Below are 19,343 nucleotides of genomic sequence, written 5' to 3' on the forward strand. Positions count from 1 at the left end.
GACTACAAGAGCTGTGAAATATAGAAGGGTGTATCAAAATTTTGTGAGAAGTAAACAAATCTGCCACAGAACGGAACTACTGGCTCAAAAGGTATAAGTATTTTCTGTTTTACTGCATTCCAAAGGGGCGGTACCAACTGACACTCCCATGAGGACTATACAAGAGTTTTCATTGCTCCATATTCTTGCTAATATTTGGTACTGTCCAACTTTCTGGCCTTTGCCAAACTAATGTCAATCTGCTTGCACTGCTCTTTCCCCAAATATGTTGGCTGTGGGTTTTGGCCGATACCCTTTATCTACGAAACATTACTCTGATTAGGGAAATTCCCCTCTATTCTTAGTTTGCTAAGAGTTTTTGTCATAAATGGATGCTGAATTTTATCAAGTAAATCTGCAGCTATTGACTAATCATGTAGTTTTCCTCCTTTAATAAATAATAAAAACAATAACTAACACTTATATAGTTCAATGTGCCAGACACCGTTGAAAGTGCTTTACATATACTGACTCAATCCTTCTGATGAACTAGTGAAATATTTACATTTAACAATAAGGAAACTGAGGCACAGAAATTTAATTATTTGCCTCAGGTCCCACCAACAAACAACACAGCTGGCATTGCAGCATCTGGGTTCTTAATGCTCCATCTCTTGCTACCTCTTAGGCTTTGAGCAAGTTATCGAATCTCTTTGTGCTTCAGTTTCCTCATCTATAAAATAGGGATAGGGCTGGCCCTGTGGCTTAGCAGTTAAGTGCACGCGCTCCGCTGCTGGCGGCCCGGGTTCGGATCCCAGGTGCGCACCGACGCACGGCTTCTCCAGCCATGCTGAGGCCATGTCCCACATACAGCAACTAGAAGAATGTGCAGCTATGACATACGACTATCTACTGGGGCTTTGGGGGGAAAAATAAATAAATAAAATCTTTAAAAAAATAAAAAATAAATAAAATAAAATAGGGATAATATTACCTACCTTGTAGAGTTGTTTGGATGATTAAATGAATTAATGTATATGAAGTCCTTAAAATACTGCCTGGTACATCCTAAGCACTACACAAATATTTTGCTATAAAAATTAATAACACTCTCATCTTTTTCATTGCCACTTACCTATAGATAGGTGCCATTTTTTATTCCTAGTAATCTATGCCTCATTTCTTTTATTATCTTTACCAGGTTTGCCTATTTCAAAGAACCAGCTTTCAGTTCTTTATTCTCTCATTGTACATTTGTTTTCTACTTCATTAATTTGGGCTCTTAGCTTTATTATTTCTTTCCTTCTATTTTCTTTGGGTTTACTCTGTTTTCCCTTTTCTAGCTCCTTACGTAGGACACTCAACTCATTAAACTTTGCACTTTCCTCTTCTCTTACGTAAACATTACAAATTTACTGTCAGTACATTTAGCTACATCCCAAGTTTTATAACATGGCACTAACTATAATTCAGTTCTAATTATTTTTAAATTCCATTTAGGATTTCTTCTCCTTTGACTCAAAAGTTGTTTCCATAACTATTCTATGAATGTCAGAAAAGGTGTTTCCTCCAATTGCCAACTGCAGGTTTCTATATATGTCTATTAAATCAAGTAAGTGTGTTGATTTTGTTTTTAAAATCTTTTTAAATTTTTTTTTGCTACTTGACCTTCAATAACTAGAAGAGGTATGTTAAAAATCACCTGCTATAGCAGTAGATATGTCCATTTCTCCTTGGCAATTTCTCCTTTACAAATTTTCAAAATATATCGTACCTTCCTGGTGAGTTAACCTTTTGTCATTATATTTATCATTAGTAATTTTTGTGTCTTCAAGTCTCTTTTATTTGATATGACGAGCTACACCAGCTTTCTTTTGGTTATTTGTCTAAGTATCTTTGTTTATCCTTTTTCTTTCAATCTTTCTATATTTGTATATCTTGGGTGGATATTTTTTAAACAGCAGCATACAGCTGGATTTTATTTTATTTTTTTCCAACCTAACACATTTTTGTCTTAACTGCATTATTTAGTCTGTTTTCACTTAATGTGATCCTTATAATATGCTGGAATTTATTTCGACTACGTTATTCTGTTGCTTTGCACTTGTTCTGTGACTTCTGTTTCTTTCCCTATCCTTTCTCACATTCTTTTTAATTATCTTTCTATATTCCATTTTCTATTAATTTGGAAATTATATACTCTACTTCTATTCACTTAGCATGTAACCTTGAAATTTTAGCATGCATACTTTATAGTTTAAGTTAATATCTTCATCCTCAAAAGAATAAAAGAACCATAGAATGTTTTATTTCTACTTCATTCTCTCATCTCAATCACGTACTCTCTCACACAGCACTATTTTCTAGTACTTTAATTCTGTGTTTGACATGTTTATTGTTTTTATACGGCCAATATCTGTGTAGATATACTCACGTGTGCCATTTATGTTGTCTATTTCTTGTTCTTTACCACTTATTCTTGTATTGCAAACATTTTTCTATTAGTGGTATTCCCTTACCTGTTGTTTGTCTAAAGGTTATATATATTTTGCCTTCACTCTCAAACAAGTTTCACTAGATATTCTGAAGAATTCACTAGAATTCTAGGCTGAAAGTTATTCTGTCCCAACATCACAAAGATGTGTCAGTGGATTCTTTGGAAAACAGTATGGTACTTATCCAAAATTTTAAACATGGAGTTACCATATGACCCAGCAAATTCCATTCCTAATACATGCCCAAAAGAAATGAAAACATGTTCACACAAAAACTGGTACACAAAAATTCACAGAATTATTCATAATAGCCAGTCAAAAAGTGGAAATAATCCAAATGTCCATTAACTGATGGATGGACAAATAAAATATGGTATATCCACGCAATGAAATATTATTCATCAATAAAAAGGAATGAAGTACTGATACATGTTATATAACATAGATGAACTCTGAAAACATCATGCTAAGTGAAAGAAGACAGTCACAAGGGACCACATATCGTATAATTCCATTTACATGAAATGTCCAGAACAGGCAAATCTATAGAGACAGAAAGCAAGATTAGTGGTTATCTAAGCATGGGAAAGGGTGGGTGGGAGAGGGTGGGGGTAACTGGAATTACTGCCAATGGGTACAAGGTTTCTTTTTGGATGATGAAAATGTTCTAAAATTGACTGCGGTGATGGCTGCACAACTTGGTGAATAAACTAAAAACAAATGAATTATACACTTTAAATGGGTGAACTGTATGATATCTGAATTATATCTCAATGAAGCTGTTATATTAAAAAAAAGCAGGCACATCTGCTGAATGCAGGCATAAGAAATCGGTGATACAGCCTTTTATTTTTATTAGATGCTTCTAAAATTAAAGATCACAGCTATGGTTGTGGTACGCAGAACCACTTTAGCATTCAAGCATCAACATCACTCCTCAAATTTCCGGGGATCATCCACTGTTTACAAAAATTTCTTGGTATTGCATTCTATACTATCTGGACCTAACTTACCTTTCACAAACCCTATCGTCAAGCAAACTTATATTCCCCAAAGTTCCTTGAATATACTTGTGATATTCCCCCTTTGAGACTCTGCTCATGTTGTTCCCACTACCTGGAATCCTTTTGCTATCTGTATCTATCTAAATTCCAACCATCCTTCCTCTGGCTCAACAAAAATCTATCTTGCTTCCACTTACCATAGCACTTCAAACATTCTTTATGGCACTTAAATGACTGCAGCACAACGTAAAATAAGTATGCTCACATCATACCTCGTCTATTAGGCTGTGAGTTCCTTGGCAGCTGTCTTATTCACTTTTGTATCCAGACATTTCACATAATGCTTTTAAAATGGTATATGTGCAGAACTGTACTGCTTACTGAAATCACAGCAAAATTGATATCACTGGTGTGTACTTCTGCATACTTTACATGGAAAGGCCTGGTTTCATCTATATCCTCTATATGTTAGAGGATAAATATATTGCATAATTATATTGGGGTTGTACATGCAGTTCTGACACACACAACTTGTGTTATGTAACATATTCAGGAATGCAATCTGTGTAACTTGGGAACTGTCATATAATGTATACCCCAAACATGGAAACGCTGAAGAGAAACTATTAGTTAAAGTATTCAGCATCTGTCCACCAAAAGACACATATAAGAATATCCATAGCAGCATTATTCTTTTTTGTGTGTTTGTGTGAGGAAGACTGGCCCTAAGCTAACATCTGCTGTCAATCTTCCTCTTTTTGCTTGAGGAAGACTGTCGCTGTGCTAACATCTGTGCCAATCTTTCTCTGTTTTGTATGTGGGACGCCGCCACAGTATGGCTGGATGAGCGGTATGCAGGTCTGTGCCTGGGATCTAAACCCATGAACCCTGGGCCGCCAAAGCAGAGCACACGACCTTAACCACTACACCACTGGGCCAGCACCCAAAGCAGCATTATTCTTAATAGTCAAAAATTAGAAACAACTCTTTGGTTGGAAACAATTCTCCATTAATAACAGAATGAATCAATTACTGCATATTCACACAATGAAATACTACACAGCAACAACTACTGCTACATGCAACAAAATGGATAAATAAATCTGAAATATATTGAACAAAACAATCCAGACACAAGAGTATGTGAATACAATATGATTCTATTTAACATAAAGTTAAACAGACAAAATTTTAGTGTTATAAGTCAGGATAGTGGTTATCCTGGACAGAGGTGACGGAGGGTGACTGGAAGGGGGAATGAGGTAGGCTTCTAGGATACTGGTAACATTCTGTTTCTGCATCTGGGTGCTAGTTACGTAAGTGTATTCACTTTGAGGAAGTTAACTGACTTGTACATTTTATGATTTGTACACTTTTCTGTACACATGTTATACTTCAATCAATTATACTTTAAAAAGTGGAGGAATAAGATGACAGCAATGGAATAAATTAAAGAAAAATTCAACTGCTATAAAAATGTCTGGAGCCTCCTGCTGTTTCTCTCACAACTGTCAGCTGAATCTGCTAATCGTATCCCCTCTGAAATCTTCCTACGCCTAAAAGACCTTTGTAGCTGCACATCAAAGCAATCACCTCTACAATATCTACTTTATATGATTTCAGCTTAAGTTTTATAAAGTAAATGCAGAATAGAGAACCAAGTATAATTCTATAAAGTATTAAAAAGTATACTCTGTTACTGAAAAGTACCATTAAATTATGTGTATAATGGCAGGGAAGTATTCAGGAGGGAAAGACATATGTAAATAGCCATTCACTGCAGTATTATTTGTAAAGCTAAGGAAGGGAAACAACTCAAACGTTCATTAATAGGAGATTGGTTAAATAAACTGTTACACTCATTCAATAGATAACTCTGCAGCTGTTAAAAAGAAGGAAGAAGCTTTCTGTAGCACTGATATAGAGTGGTCTCCATGATACAGTGAATGGAAAAGGAAGGTGCAGAACTGTCTAATAGTACACTATCCTTTCCACAAGAGGGAGAAGAGATATGATTGTATGTATATATTTGCTAACATTTTCAAAAAGAATAATGAAAAGAAAATGAAAACTAAATAAAAATGGTTACTAGGGAGAAGGAAAAAAACAGAAAAAAGGAAATAGGAATGGAGACTAGAATTACATGGACTACTTTGTTTTATAGTTTTGACTTTGGAATCATATGTTTTACATAATGTTTTAAAAATTAAAACAAAAAAGCAATCACAAACCTAAAAAAAGAAAGAAATTAATCTATTACATATCCATTTGGTGGCATAACCACACAGGTAAGAATTATTTCAAGAGACTTTATAACACAGGATACAACCTAAAAACAAAAAGCAACTCAAAGAAACCTTAAATTCATTCAGGTCTTATATCTAATAATAATATTGGTAGTGTTATTTTGAAACTATTATATGTTGTAAAATTAACCAAGTAAGTAATTTTAGCAATATTCTTAGGAAACAGGATTTTCAGCATAAGAGATGGAAACATAAAATCAAAAAAGTTAAATAAAAACACTGCAAAATTTAATTTGAATTTTATTTTTTAGAACAAGAAAAGTAAGTCATTATCTCTTAGTTTTTTTCTCTGAAAAGACCCAGAAATAATGACAACCAATGGCAATGAAGACTTATACCATTCCTACCAAAAGGCACTGGGATCCTTGTGAAAAATGGCTGATTCCAGGCCTGGGGCAGAAATATGCCTGGAATAGCATTTTGTTGTGCCAGCAAGACTACCAAGGTCATGTCAAAAGGACACAGGAGCCACTCTCAAAGCGCTCCCACTGGCCAAAGATGGTTCACCAAAAACTATAATGACTGCAATGGGCTGAATCAAATATTAAGAAAACAAACAACAAAAACAAACATCAACCAAAAAAATCTCACTGGTCACCTTTGAAGATTTCTAGAACAGCAAATCATTATTTTGAAAATTGGTAAACAAAACATTTATACTGCCTTTCCTGTACAAAATAATTTCAGAAGAAATACTAATTAGTAAATCATCATCTTGCAACCCCCAATGAAATAATACAGTGGTTCTCAAAATGTGGTCCCCAGACCAGCAGCATCACCACTAACTAGAAATTTGTTAGAAATATAAATTCTTGGGGGTGGGGCTAAAATAATCTAGTAATTAGTATATAATCTAGTAATAATCTAGTAATCATCATTAATAGATGCTAAAACCATTAGGTGAAAAGATGATGGGCAACTTTAAAATGGAGGGATCAGGCTGACAACCCCACCTGAACCCACTGATCAATCTTAGCACCACTAAAAGTGGGACAACAAGAGGTTATGCGCTTCCTGGTAAAATGTGGTAAGAAGTACATAGCACACCTATGAAATAGTTTCAGGAAACAACAACAACACACACACAGACAAAAAAAAACCTGGACCTGAATCCATCAAGTCTCTAGATCTAACTCCCAATTTAAAGAAAATATGGTGGAGAGAGGAATAAGGTAAAAGACACAGTGAGAAAGAAATCAGATTCAACTTCAAAGTATGGAACATTCTATAGACAAATGAATATGTGAACTTTATTAGGATTCTACTTCAAACATTCAACTCTAAAAAGACATTTCTGAGACAATCAGGGCAAAGTGAACATGGACTGAATATTAAATATTAAGGAATCATCATTCATTTTTAGAGATGATAGTAACCTTTTAGAGATTCATAGTCAAGTATTCACAAGTGAAATGACAGGAAGTTTACAATTTGCTTTAAAATACTCCAACAACAACAAAAATAATAGTATTAATATTTAAAATAAACTGGGAGGAGAGAATGAAACAAACAAAAAAACCAAAATGTTGATAACTAGTAAAGCTGGGAATTGTTCTAGTATTCTCTTTACTTTTTTGTTTGAAATTTTTCATAATAAAAAGCTTTAAAATTTTTAGGAAATCCAGGTTAAGCAAGGTGCACAGATACATTCAAATTCCATTAAAATGACAGTAAATGTAATATATATACGTACACATATATATATCTTTATGACAAAGAGAATATGAAAGGAGAATTTTCAAAGATAAAGAGATTTCAATAAATATTTGATAGATGAAAAGTAGCAACTGACTTTTCAAAAACAAAAGCAGCTACAACCTAAATATCAATATATGGGAGTGTCAATGGGATTCGTCCCCTTAGAATCTCTGAGAAGCAAAGGACTTGGAAATATAAGGCACTCTGAAAGGCGGAGGAGAGGCACAGGAAAAAAAAAAAAGCACATCTTTCACAGGATGTGAAATTGGCCTTCTCATCCTCCCTCTTAGTCCCACCTCTTACACAGAACAAATGTTCATTCTCTTGGGAAACTGTCCAAGAAGCACCAGCCTCGGTCGGGGCCAGCCCGGTGGCGCAGCGGTTAGGTGTGCATAAGTGCCCGCGCTCCACTTAGGCGGCCTGAAGGTTCACAGGTTCGGATCCCGGGCGCGCACCTACGCACCGAAGCACCGCTTGTCAAGCCATGTTGTGGCAGCGTCCCATATCAAGTAGACGAAGATGGGCATGGATGTTAGCTCAGGGCCAATCTTCCTCAGCAAAAAGAGGAGGATTGACATCGGATGTTAGCTCAGGGCTGATCTTCCTCACACACACACACATAAAAAACACCCGCCTCAAGGTCATTAGGAACTTAAGTGAAAAGGATGAGACACAGGGCTGAAAACAGGAGATTATGAAAAAGAATAAGAACAAACTCCTGGAAATTAAAAATATGATAGCTGAAATAAAAATACATATAAAAATTCACCCAATGAATTGTTGATGAAATCTCCCAGAAGTAGGGTAGAAAGATATGAAGATAGAAATTGGGAGACAAAAAAACAAGAAACATGAAGGATCAATACAGGAAACTCCCCCTGGAGGACTTGACTAATAAAAGTTGCAAAAAGAAGTGACGAAATCAAGAAAATTCCCCAGAACTAAAACGTCTCCAGAATGAAAGACCCACTAAGTAACAGCAAATGAATTTTTTAAAAAACTAAGGTATATCACTGTGAAATTTCAGAAAAAAATAAAGAGAAAATTGAGAAAACCCCAAAAGCTTCCTAGGAGTTGAAAGTTACGGCTTTGGCCTTCACAGTAGCAATATTTGAAGCCAGAAGACAATGGAGCAATGCCTTCAAATTTCTGAGTTAAAATGATTCTAATATAGAATTCTGTATCTACCAGACTGTCAATCAAACATAAAAATAGAATAAAGACATTTGCAGACCTGCAAAGTCTCGAAGAATTTATCTCCCACGCACTCATTCTCAGGAAGCTCCTGGAGGGATAAACAAGGGAATAATCCAAAGAGGAATAAGCCATGGAAGCTAGTCGACAGGAGATCCTAACAAAAAAAAGGTCAAAGGAATTCCCAGGAGGAAGGCAAAAGAAGCCTCGTGATGATGCTGTGGAGTAGACCTAGGGGCAAGCAGTCCAAACTAGAGCTGGAGAAAGGCAGAAGGCTCCAAGAAGGACATATCCAGGAGAAAAAAATACAAACTAATCAATTGTCTGATAGGTTTAATTAAGAGATAAGCTGTTTGAGAGGTATTTTATGGAGCTGTTGAAGGATGTAGAAATACTTAGCTAAAGATTTCAAAGAAAACAAAGAGAAGCAAAAAAAAAAAAAGGCAATTAACTCCAAAAAAAGGTAAAAAGTACAAGAAAACAAAATATACTTAGCTCAGTAGTGAACACTGACATTATAATAACATAGTTAACCTTGATCATTTAAATTAACCAAAAATTATAATATTGGAAGAATGAAGAGTAAAGGGAAGAGTATGTGTAAGTGTGTGTCTATGTGTGCATGTTTGAGAACTAAATCTTTACCAGTATAGGAAATTAATAGATAATGTCTAAGATGAATAAGTTTAAAAAAAAAAACAGTACATTTATATTATTTATAAACCTAAAAGCAAACACTCAAACAGCAAAATAATTGAAAAAGTAGTTGCCTCTAGGATCAAGGACTGAGTTTGAGGAATTTACGATAAGTAAATTCCTGCCATAATGCTATTGGACTGGGGGTAAAAAATTCACTATGTAAAATTTAGAGCTGGGCCGGCCCCGTGGCTTAGCGGTTAAGTGCGCGCACTCCCCTGCTGGCGGCCTGGGTTCGGATCCCGGGCGCGCACTGACGCACCGCTTCTCTGGCCATGCTGAGGCCGCATCCCACATACAGCAACTAGAAGGATGTGCAGCTATGACATACAGCTATCTACTGGGGCTTTGGCGGGAAAAAAAAGAAATAAATAAAATTATTTAAAAAAAAAAAAAAGTTAGAGTCAGATTATCACCAGTGAGCTCGCCTAGCTAGCCAGTCAGGAGTTCCAAGGGTCTAGAAGCCAGTCATTTCATAGCTGGTGCGTTAACATGGGTTTTACTGCCTAATGTTTAAAATACGGTCAGGTATTTCTCTGACAAAATTTTAAGATATTTAAATTATTCACAAATAATTTCTATTATATTTCTGCATTCTATAAATGCACAGTGTATATGTTTTATATTCTAAAGTAACTAGGAATTAATCTAAATTAATACAAAAATTAATACAAAATCCCTATTTGTAGGAGTCATATCACCACTTCATTTTATTCACTATCTCATTAACTTCACAATCTGTAGTTTCTTGACATAAGTGGAAATCTTTAAAAATTATATAACAGACCACAACAGGGTGGGAAAGCAGGCCAAAAAGCTGCAAAGAGCCTGCCAGTTTCATCCTACAAATGGGATCATAACTGTATAAACTGAAATGGCTCATTATCCCACAGTTCTTGAAACCAACTCTGCCACTCTAACCATTGGGATTAGCTAGAGAGAATTTCAAGTAAACGACAGTGGCGAACCACCTCTGGGGTGACTTGGCATAAAATGCTGTTGTGTCAAGGAATACTTTATATTGGGCAGTGTGAGTACAAGGAAGCAGATCTCTAGAGCTCTTCCTGTGTCCCCAAAGAGTTAAGTTAAATTGTTGTTCCAGTTCCCCATAAGGTCTGCTTAATCATCTTAGCGGGTCCAGGGACCCAGAGTGCTCAAATGGAAAAGGAATCTCCTGGTACCTCAAAACCTCTTGGGTTCTTGAAATAAACTCCCACTACCAAAAAGAGTATATTAGTTCATTTATTCATTCTTGTATCCATTCAGCAAATACTGAGTTATGCCAGGGAAGACATCTGTGTGTACACACACACACACACAAATTCTGAATGTGATAAGCGGTAAGAAGGGAAAGTATCAGACATTACAAGGGATATAAAGGCAAGATCTAACCTATTTCTGGAAAATCAGACCATCCTTGCCATCTTAAAAACATTAAAATAACAATGAAATTTTCCTTTATATTAGTAAACATTGATGTCAAAGAAAAACATGCTTAAATTACTCACTGAGTGAATAACTACTTTCGGTAAATAACCCAAAACAGAAGCATCTTTGTTAAATGAATTAGAATTTCTTCAACTCAGTGATTATTTTTATTCATTTGTTCATTCATCAAATATTTATTGAATGCCTTCAGTGAGCCAAGCAGCAGGAATACGGCACTGAACAAGTTAAAGGATGTGTCTTTATGGAGCCTGCAATCTAGTAAAGGATATACATACATAAATAAGCAACTACAACACACAAAAAAAATTAACTGCCACAATGGGGAAATACAGGGAAAACATGGGTTCTGTTGTAGCTTTAAAGAAAGATGTGTTGTAGCCGTATTATTCCAAGTAGTATGCAAACCAGATTATTCTCAGAAAACACCAAGTAGTCTGATTCAGAACCCACAGCTAGAGGAAAAATTAGAAAGAAGACTGGAAAGGGAAAACTGAGGGATGAGGGAGTGTGGGAAGAAATTCTAACATCTGGGTGACTACCACGCCATTTAATCCTCAAAACAATTCTAAGATGGTAGGTGCAATGTACACTGGGACTATCTCGCCAGCATCCACTCCCCTTCTCAGACATGCACACACACACTCCACCTTTAATAACAACATGATACTGCTTACCAAGGTGATATATATATACAGAAACTCTTGGGGCAGGGATCTGAACTCAGGTCCATCACAGCAAGCTACAATTCTGGAGGAGGCTACAATTCTAGAGGAGGCTGATACGCTAAGTTGAAGAGTTTGGACTTGGTTAAAAACAAAGGCTCTGGGGCTCAAATGTTTGAGTTCATATCTTAATTTCATCACTTACTAACTGTGAGACCTGGGGCAAGGTTCTTAACTTCTCTGTGCCTCCATTCCCTCATCTATAAAACAGAAATAATCAGACCTAGTTTATAAAGCTATCATGAGAATTAAATGAATTAATATATGTAAAGCACTTAAAACAGTGCTTGGCACAGAGGAATTCCCTATTAAGCAATAGGAGATTTCTGAGTCACTTGCTCAGAACTATGGTTCAGGAAAATCAATTTAGAAGAATGGTGTAGAGGGGAGCACACAGGAAGTGGGAAAGTTATGACAAATTTTTACAAAAAGGATTAAAGATCTAAATGAGATGATGACAGTAGAAAATGGAAAAGAACTAAGATATTGCAGACTCTGAATCAACAGGACTTAACTAATGACCAAATGTGGCAATCAGAGAGAAAGGAGTAAAAGATGATTTTCTGATTTTCAACTTGGTAGACTGAGAGAATGGTGGTGCCAGGAACAGGAAGAGAAGATCATGTGAGGATAGTTTAGGACTCCTTTAAATAAAGGAGATTCTGTTACGTTTTATGTGGCGAGTTTTTTAAACAAGTCTTTTCTAAAAGATAATTTAAACTCAGTGGGATTTAAGACAATAATTATTATATTAGTAAGAAATGAGGTCCAAGTTTTACAAACTGAATATTGAAGCTATATTTTTCGCTAACTTATTTTCTTTCAATAAACATAGTTCTAAAAAACAAATCTAATACCACTACTTAGAGATAGAAAAGCAAATCAAATTAACAATAAAATATAATATTTGCATCTCTTACTGCAAAATTAGACTCTTAAGACCAAATACTGATACCACAGAACATTAACATGTGATTACTTAAAATTCTCAGCTTCCTACTTTAATAAGAAAGATGTGATCCTCTGTAAAGAATTATCTGTAAAGAATATTATAACTTTCAACTATTTCTAACATAAGATTAAAAGGTAAATTTATGGAGGGGTGGTATTTTAAAAATAAAAACCTTTGTGAATGCAGCAAATCTTTAAAAATCACATTGAAAAAACAAATCTTCTTAAATATGATTCCTACAAATATTGACAATATTAAGAAGCTAACTTTTAAGAATTTCAGATACCCAAAATGTGACATAAAATCAGAATACTGAAAGTGAAAAAAATAACTCAGCACTACAGATTGTTTCTCCTACAAAAATAGAAAGCTTTGGCAATGAAGCCATTTCCTCACCTCTCATTTACTCCACATCTATCTTACTTTCTCCCCCAAACATGCCCCTCTCAAAAAAAAAGAAAACCATTAAGGTCACCAATTATCTCCAACTTGACAAATCCAATAGATACTTTTCTTTTTCTCATCTCACAAGACCTATCAGCAACTAGCATACAAAACAGTTCATCACTCCATCATTTTTGAAACACTTTCCTTTCTGAGCTTTCCTAACACCACGCACCCCTGGCTTTCCCGCTCTCTCTTTTGCAATTCTCTTTGTAGACTTTCCTCTCCCACATCTGTATATTTTAGATTTCCTCAGCACAAAGACTGGTTCTTTCCAATTTTCTATCTGCAGCCTTTTCCTAGACAATCTCATCCATTCCCGAAGTTTTAAAATGACTATAAGCCCGAATTCTTATCTCCAGTCCCAACCTCCACTGTGAACTCCAGATTTACTTTATGAATAAACTGCCAATTGGACATCTCTAAGTGGGTGTCTCACTGGCAATTAAAACTAGACCAAATATCCAAAATAGAACTTTTGACTCTCTCCCTTCTGCCCTTAAAATTATTCATATATTCATTCTACAAATATTTTCTGAGCATATGCTCAGGCACTATGCTGTAGACTGGCACAACAATATGAACTTGTGGGAGGCAGGTGGTAAGTTGTAAAAAGAGCTAGGAAGGATATAAACAGTGTACTCTGATAGAGAATAGGGCTGCTGCTTTTGATAGGGTGTTCAAGATAGGCCTCCACAATATTATATTCCCTCCTTCAGAAAATAGTGTCTACCTAGCTGCTCCAGCCAGGAACCTAGGTATCTGTTCCCCACAAACAACCCATCAGGTGGCTCTAAAGGGTTCTAATGCCAAAATACACCTTGAAGTTGAAGAGAATTCTCAAGCAAGCACAGAAGAGAGATGTGGACAACTAATTGACAACTGTGATAGATGTCACAGAAGGACACGCAGTACGCTATGGAAGAAAATTACAGTGAAACTTAACTCAGTCTAGGAGAAATCAGAAAAAGCTTCCTGGAGGAAGGATAATTAGGATAAGGTCAGATGATCAATACAAAAAGCTAAACTGAAAGGTATAGAAGACAATGCCAAGAACAGGGAACAGCACAGCCTGGCACATCCCAAAACCTAAAACAAGTCCAAGGTGATAAAACCAAAGAAGAGGGAAACAGGATTAAGACAAGGCCAAAAGAAAGCAAGAAGTTATCAAAGACTAATGAGATCATGTCAACAGGGCACAGAAGTCAATTTGAAAAGTCTTTCACTCACCAAAAATGGATTAAAACACATTAAAATCCAAGAGCTCATGATGATACTAAAAAATGATAATTAAAACAAAAACCTTCACTGAACATCTCATTATAAATTATTCTAAAAATGATAAAAGGAAACAATCAAAACTTTTATGTTGCCTTTCCTGTAGCAAAAAGTAACCGAATAGGAGGTAAGAAAAAGTTCTTCCAGGAAACAAATGCAGAAAGAATTAAAGAATCAGGATATCACCATTTTGAAACTCCTAACAAGATAACACATTTCAGGCAATAACCAACAAAATACGCTAAAACCATTGATGAAAGGGGAATTTTATAATGGAAGAATAATGCTGATACCACCCGAAATCACTAATCAATCTTAGCATCACTAAAAGTGGGACAACCAGACATTATGCAACTCTGATGGACAGGAAGTACACAGCAACATCTGTGGTATATTTTTATTTAAAAAAAAAAATGAACCTCAATCTAATAAAGTATCTAACTACCAGTTTTCAGGAAATAGAGAATAAGTTACACCAGTCGTTCTCAAACTTGAGCATCAGAATCACCTGGAGGGGGCTTGATAAAACACAGACTGCTGAGAATCAGTGAATTAAAGGAAACCACAAGGAAGCAAACAGCCAAACAGAGAACATGGGAAATTTTACAGGAAAAATGACGACCCAATTTCAACAACAAATCATATATTTTAAAAAGGGGGGAAGGCTGTTATATAATAGAAGTTACTCAGGTGACATAACTGCAAATGCAATATGCAGACTCTCAAGATTCGAATTCAAACAAACCTACTGTAAAAAGATATCTTGAGACAACTGAGAAAATCTGAATACAGACTAAAAATAGATGATATTAAGGGATGTCTGTTAATTTTGTTAAGTATAATAATAGAATAACAGCTATGTTAAAAAAAATTACCTTATGGGGGGGGGAGGTCAAGACTAGAGACTTCACAAAAGCCACACCATACAGGGCCACTTTCAGGAGTCTGGGCCTACACTGAATGGTTTTACAAATAAGCATAAGATTATAGTAACAACAACTTTTGGTTCCTGAAAGCCATGTGCTAAGTACTGCATTAAGTACTTTACATGACTTATCTCTTTGATTCCTTAAAATAACTCTGTAATGAAGATATTAAATTCTATACCATTTCACCTGCTGATCATGATCAGATTTTACATTTTTTCAAAGGATGAAGTGTTGAAAGTAGTTTGGAGAAAGGCAAGAGTGAAGGCAGAAAGACCAATTAAGAGGCTGTTAGGTTAAGAATTCCTGCTACAGACAGAAAGAGCAAATGTTCACGCATCAGAAATAAAACAAAAATACAGAAATCGGTTTTTGAACAAAACATTAATTATATCCTATATTTAACTCTGAAATAACCTTCTTCACTAAATTAAACTTTTTTCCCCAAGAATTTTATTGTTAAAGCAATCATTTTATATGTACAGCAGTTTTGGACTTACACTTAATTCTTATTTCCACTGGAAAGTGGCCTGAGAAAATATAAAGCAGTATCTCCTCCTAGAAAGCACCTTCTTTCCCAAATTCTTTAAAAGATGAAAACAAATTACTGTTTTAATTCTGTAAATGACTGAAACAATATCCTCCCTGTGATACCCTTCATACTCATCTCTGGGTCAAGAAGCTTAGACAAGACAAGCACACAGAAATCTATATAGTAAAGATCTTAAAAGTGAACACTAAATGGAAGGGGTGATCCCTGACCATCTTTTCCAGTGGGGTAACTATAAAAGACAATATTGAAAGGCTCCTAAGCCTTCTTTGTCACAAGTGTCTCCTATCCTAGAGCTCTATCGTGGCTTTTCACCACTGGGCCTTGTATATTGCTTACTCTAGGAATGGACTCTTAGAGGCTGAGCTATAGTTAGTTGCCAATGGCTAACTGTGTCCAAGCCCGATTTAACAACTTGTCAAGCTGACTAAAACAAAGCAAAACCAAAAAAAGGAACCTAGAAAGGAAAGCATGGTATACTGGAATTAACACTAAATTTTAGTCTACTCAAAAACCTGAGTTACACAAAAAGATGCTAAACATCATTTGTTATTAGGGAAATGCAAATTAAAACCACAAGATACCACTACACCCACTAGAATGGCTATAATGAAAGACTCAAAAATGGTTAACATAGTAAATTTTATGTTACATGTTTTTTACAATACAAAAGAATTTTAATAAAAAAGAACAGACTAACAATATCAAGTATTGGAGAGGATGTAGAGCAACTGTAACCTTCATACATTGCTGGTAGGAATACAAAATGGTATACAATTACTTTGGAAAAGTCTGGCAATTTTTTTTAAAGTTAAGCATACACTTAGCAGGTGATCCAGCAATCCCACTTCTAGGTATGCGCTCAAGAAAAATGAAAACATATGTCCACATAAAGATTTGTACACTAATGTTCACAGCAGCATTATTCATTACAGCCCAAATCTGGAAACAACCCAAATGTCTGCCAACTGGTGAATGGATAAACAAATTGTGGTATACCTGTACAATGGAATACTACTCAGCAATGAAATGGGCAGGAACTACTGATAAATACAACATGGATGAATCTCCAAATCACAGTCTGAGTTAAAATAAGCCACACAAAAGACTATAAACAGTATGATTACATTTATATGAAATTCTAAAAAAGTCAAAACTTCTGACATTAGACAAAAAGCAGATCAGTGATCGCTCTGGGTGAGGAGGGGTTAAGGACTGATGGTAAAGGGGCATGAGGGAACTTTCTGGGTGACGGAAGTTTCTAAAACTTCACTGGGGTGGTGGGTGCATGACTGTATACACATAACAAAATTCACAGAACTGTGCACTTAAAATGGCTCAATTTTACTGTATGTAAATTACAGCTCAGTGAAGTTGTTTAAAAAAAGAAAAAAAGACCTAGGTTAATTAGATCTGCAAGTCACTAGCTGTGTGATGTTAACCAGCTTTCATTTTCTCACACTTGCACATTTTATTTTTTAAAGCAATCACTTCTATATTGTATTGCAGTTAACGGGCTTACACATAATTTTTACTCCCACTGGAAAAAAGATCATCCAGTTATACTTCTACTTGCCCTATCTCACAAGGTTGTTGTGAAATATCATGAGATAAGTAATGAGAAAGTGCTTTGGCAACTCCAAAGTAGTATTACACAACTATACAGTTGACTTTACATTTTTAAAAAATAGATGTGAAAATGTTTTTTCACATGAGTGACTTGAGACCCTTGGGAACTTGACTACCCCAGAGTTAATCTTTGCCCAGAAACAGAAAGTCTATTGGAATGCCACCTTTTTAATATCCCTCCTGAATCTGCTTTCTACTGACTCTTAACAGGATGGCTCAATGTAGTATTATCTAGACTGCACTTTCATTTTTCAAAAGAAAAAACTCAAGAAATGTTTCAAGAAAGTCATTAGATAAGCATGGCAAGACATTTATTTCCCAGTGGAAAAGACCAAAACCTAGAAAACTGTCTTTTACTAAGCACTTTTCCAAGACGTTCAAAATGGAGATTTTTCTTCCTCTAAAAGTCACTTAAAGGTCTTTCCATTTAATACTTCAATTCCACGTACACTACTGAAAATTTACTAATGCTACCTGCTGAATTAGGGAGAGGGTGAATAATTCTAAGAACAGCAAACCTTTTAAATCAGTGTGGTACAATCATGTCACACTTCTGACTGTTGCAAAATTTAACGGATTCTCATTTTTTCCCACTACTAATGTACAACTTGGCTCTCTGCTATCCTACCAGGTTTCAGTGATATTTGACATTTAACCTAGCTATATTTACAAGTTCCCACACCGCAACAAGTATGAAGGCTGTTTGGAAGACATAATCTCTTCTTCAAATGCAGTTTGGCGACTAAATTTTACCTTGAATTTCAGGTTTATATTAAATCTTATGATTTTAAAGTTTTTGTACCAGCAACAGGTACTGCACCCCAAAATTAGCCAATTTGTGATATTTTGTAATATCACAAAATATTCTGCTATCATTTTCAACTTTTAAAGAATCCTTTTTAGTAGCAGTTCCACGAGGATGATTCTATTGTCAATTCTATGGCCATGCTCCATTTGATTCGGTCCTGCTTCAGTCTTTCAGTAGTAACCATAACCTCTTAAGTTTCACATTTCTCCTTCGATAACATTAAGGCCGCTCGGTCCGGGAACTGCACACCTCCAATTTTAGTTTCCAAGAAACCTGAAAGAACGGCACGTTGCCTACTCGCTCCTCCAGCCTTCTCTACACTCAGAAGATTGGCCAAAACGTGCAGCTCTCTCCACAACACCAGGCAAGCTGGAATGGAGCACCCAGAGGGCGACTGGTCGCGGGGAGGAGGGGAGAACTTCTCCGCCCGCAGGACGGCGGCAGAGGTCCAATCTAGCCCGCGCCCAACTATAGTCGCCGCCAGGAAGGCGTGTGGACCCTACGGCCAGGCCGCGGTGCCCGGTCCCGAGGGGCAGAGCCGCGCGTGGCTGCCAAGCAGGACGTAAACAAACCGACCCCGAGGCGGGGTAAGGGGCCACGGCGGGGGTGGGGTATGGGGGGTGGGGAGAGAGGACCTCGCTCCAACCCTCCAGCGAGGTCCGCAGCAGCCGGCCCCTCCCGACCGCGGCCCAGGCCCAGGCCCAGGCCCAGGTCCCCAAGCCGCGCCTCCGCACGGGCGTGAACACCCAAGGCCCCAGCACATCTGGAGCTTGGAGCCCACAAGGCCATCGACTAGACGCCCCCCGCCCCACAGCGCCCTACCTGAACGCGCAATCCGGGTCCCGCGCGTCCCGACCGGACGCGCCCAGCCCGCTCCTCTTGCTGAAGAGCTTCTGGAACAGCGTAGGGGCCATGCTGGCCACGGCCAGGCCGGGGTCGCTCCTCAGGGCGCTTGCTAGGGCCCCACTCCTACAGCCGCCCCGCCACCCCCATGGGCGCCTCAGTCATATGACAGAAATTAGTCACTTCAAACGGCCACGGCGCGCGGGGCGGAGCGCAAAGCAAGGCCGGCGCCCATTGGCTGGCGGTGAGCCGCATCACGTGGCGGCGCGCGGAGCAGGGGCAAGGCGGGAGCGCGGGGCGGAGCTGGAGCCCATAGGCTGGCGAGAGGAGTCCCTCATGTGGCAGCTCACGGGGCGGGGCGTACGCGGAG

General features: G+C 37.1%; 1 protein-coding gene across 2 annotated transcripts in view; it reads right to left on the reverse strand.

Moving 5' to 3' along the window:
• FNIP1 (folliculin interacting protein 1) overlaps positions 1 to 19,137 on the reverse strand; it is a 133,708-nt gene extending 114,571 nt beyond the window's left edge. For both annotated transcript variants that reach the window (XM_058540016.1, XM_058540007.1), the window contains exon 1: positions 18,953 to 19,137. In XM_058540016.1, the coding sequence (XP_058395999.1) occupies positions 18,953 to 19,044 (92 nt within the window). In that variant the 5' untranslated portion in view covers positions 19,045 to 19,137. The remainder of the gene's footprint in view (positions 1 to 18,952) is intronic.
• Between the last annotated feature and the right edge of the window lie 206 nt (positions 19,138 to 19,343).

The sequence above is a fragment of the Diceros bicornis genome, chromosome 1, assembly GCF_020826845.1.
Source record: "Diceros bicornis minor isolate mBicDic1 chromosome 1, mDicBic1.mat.cur, whole genome shotgun sequence".
NCBI classification, from domain to species: Eukaryota; Metazoa; Chordata; class Mammalia; order Perissodactyla; family Rhinocerotidae; genus Diceros; species Diceros bicornis.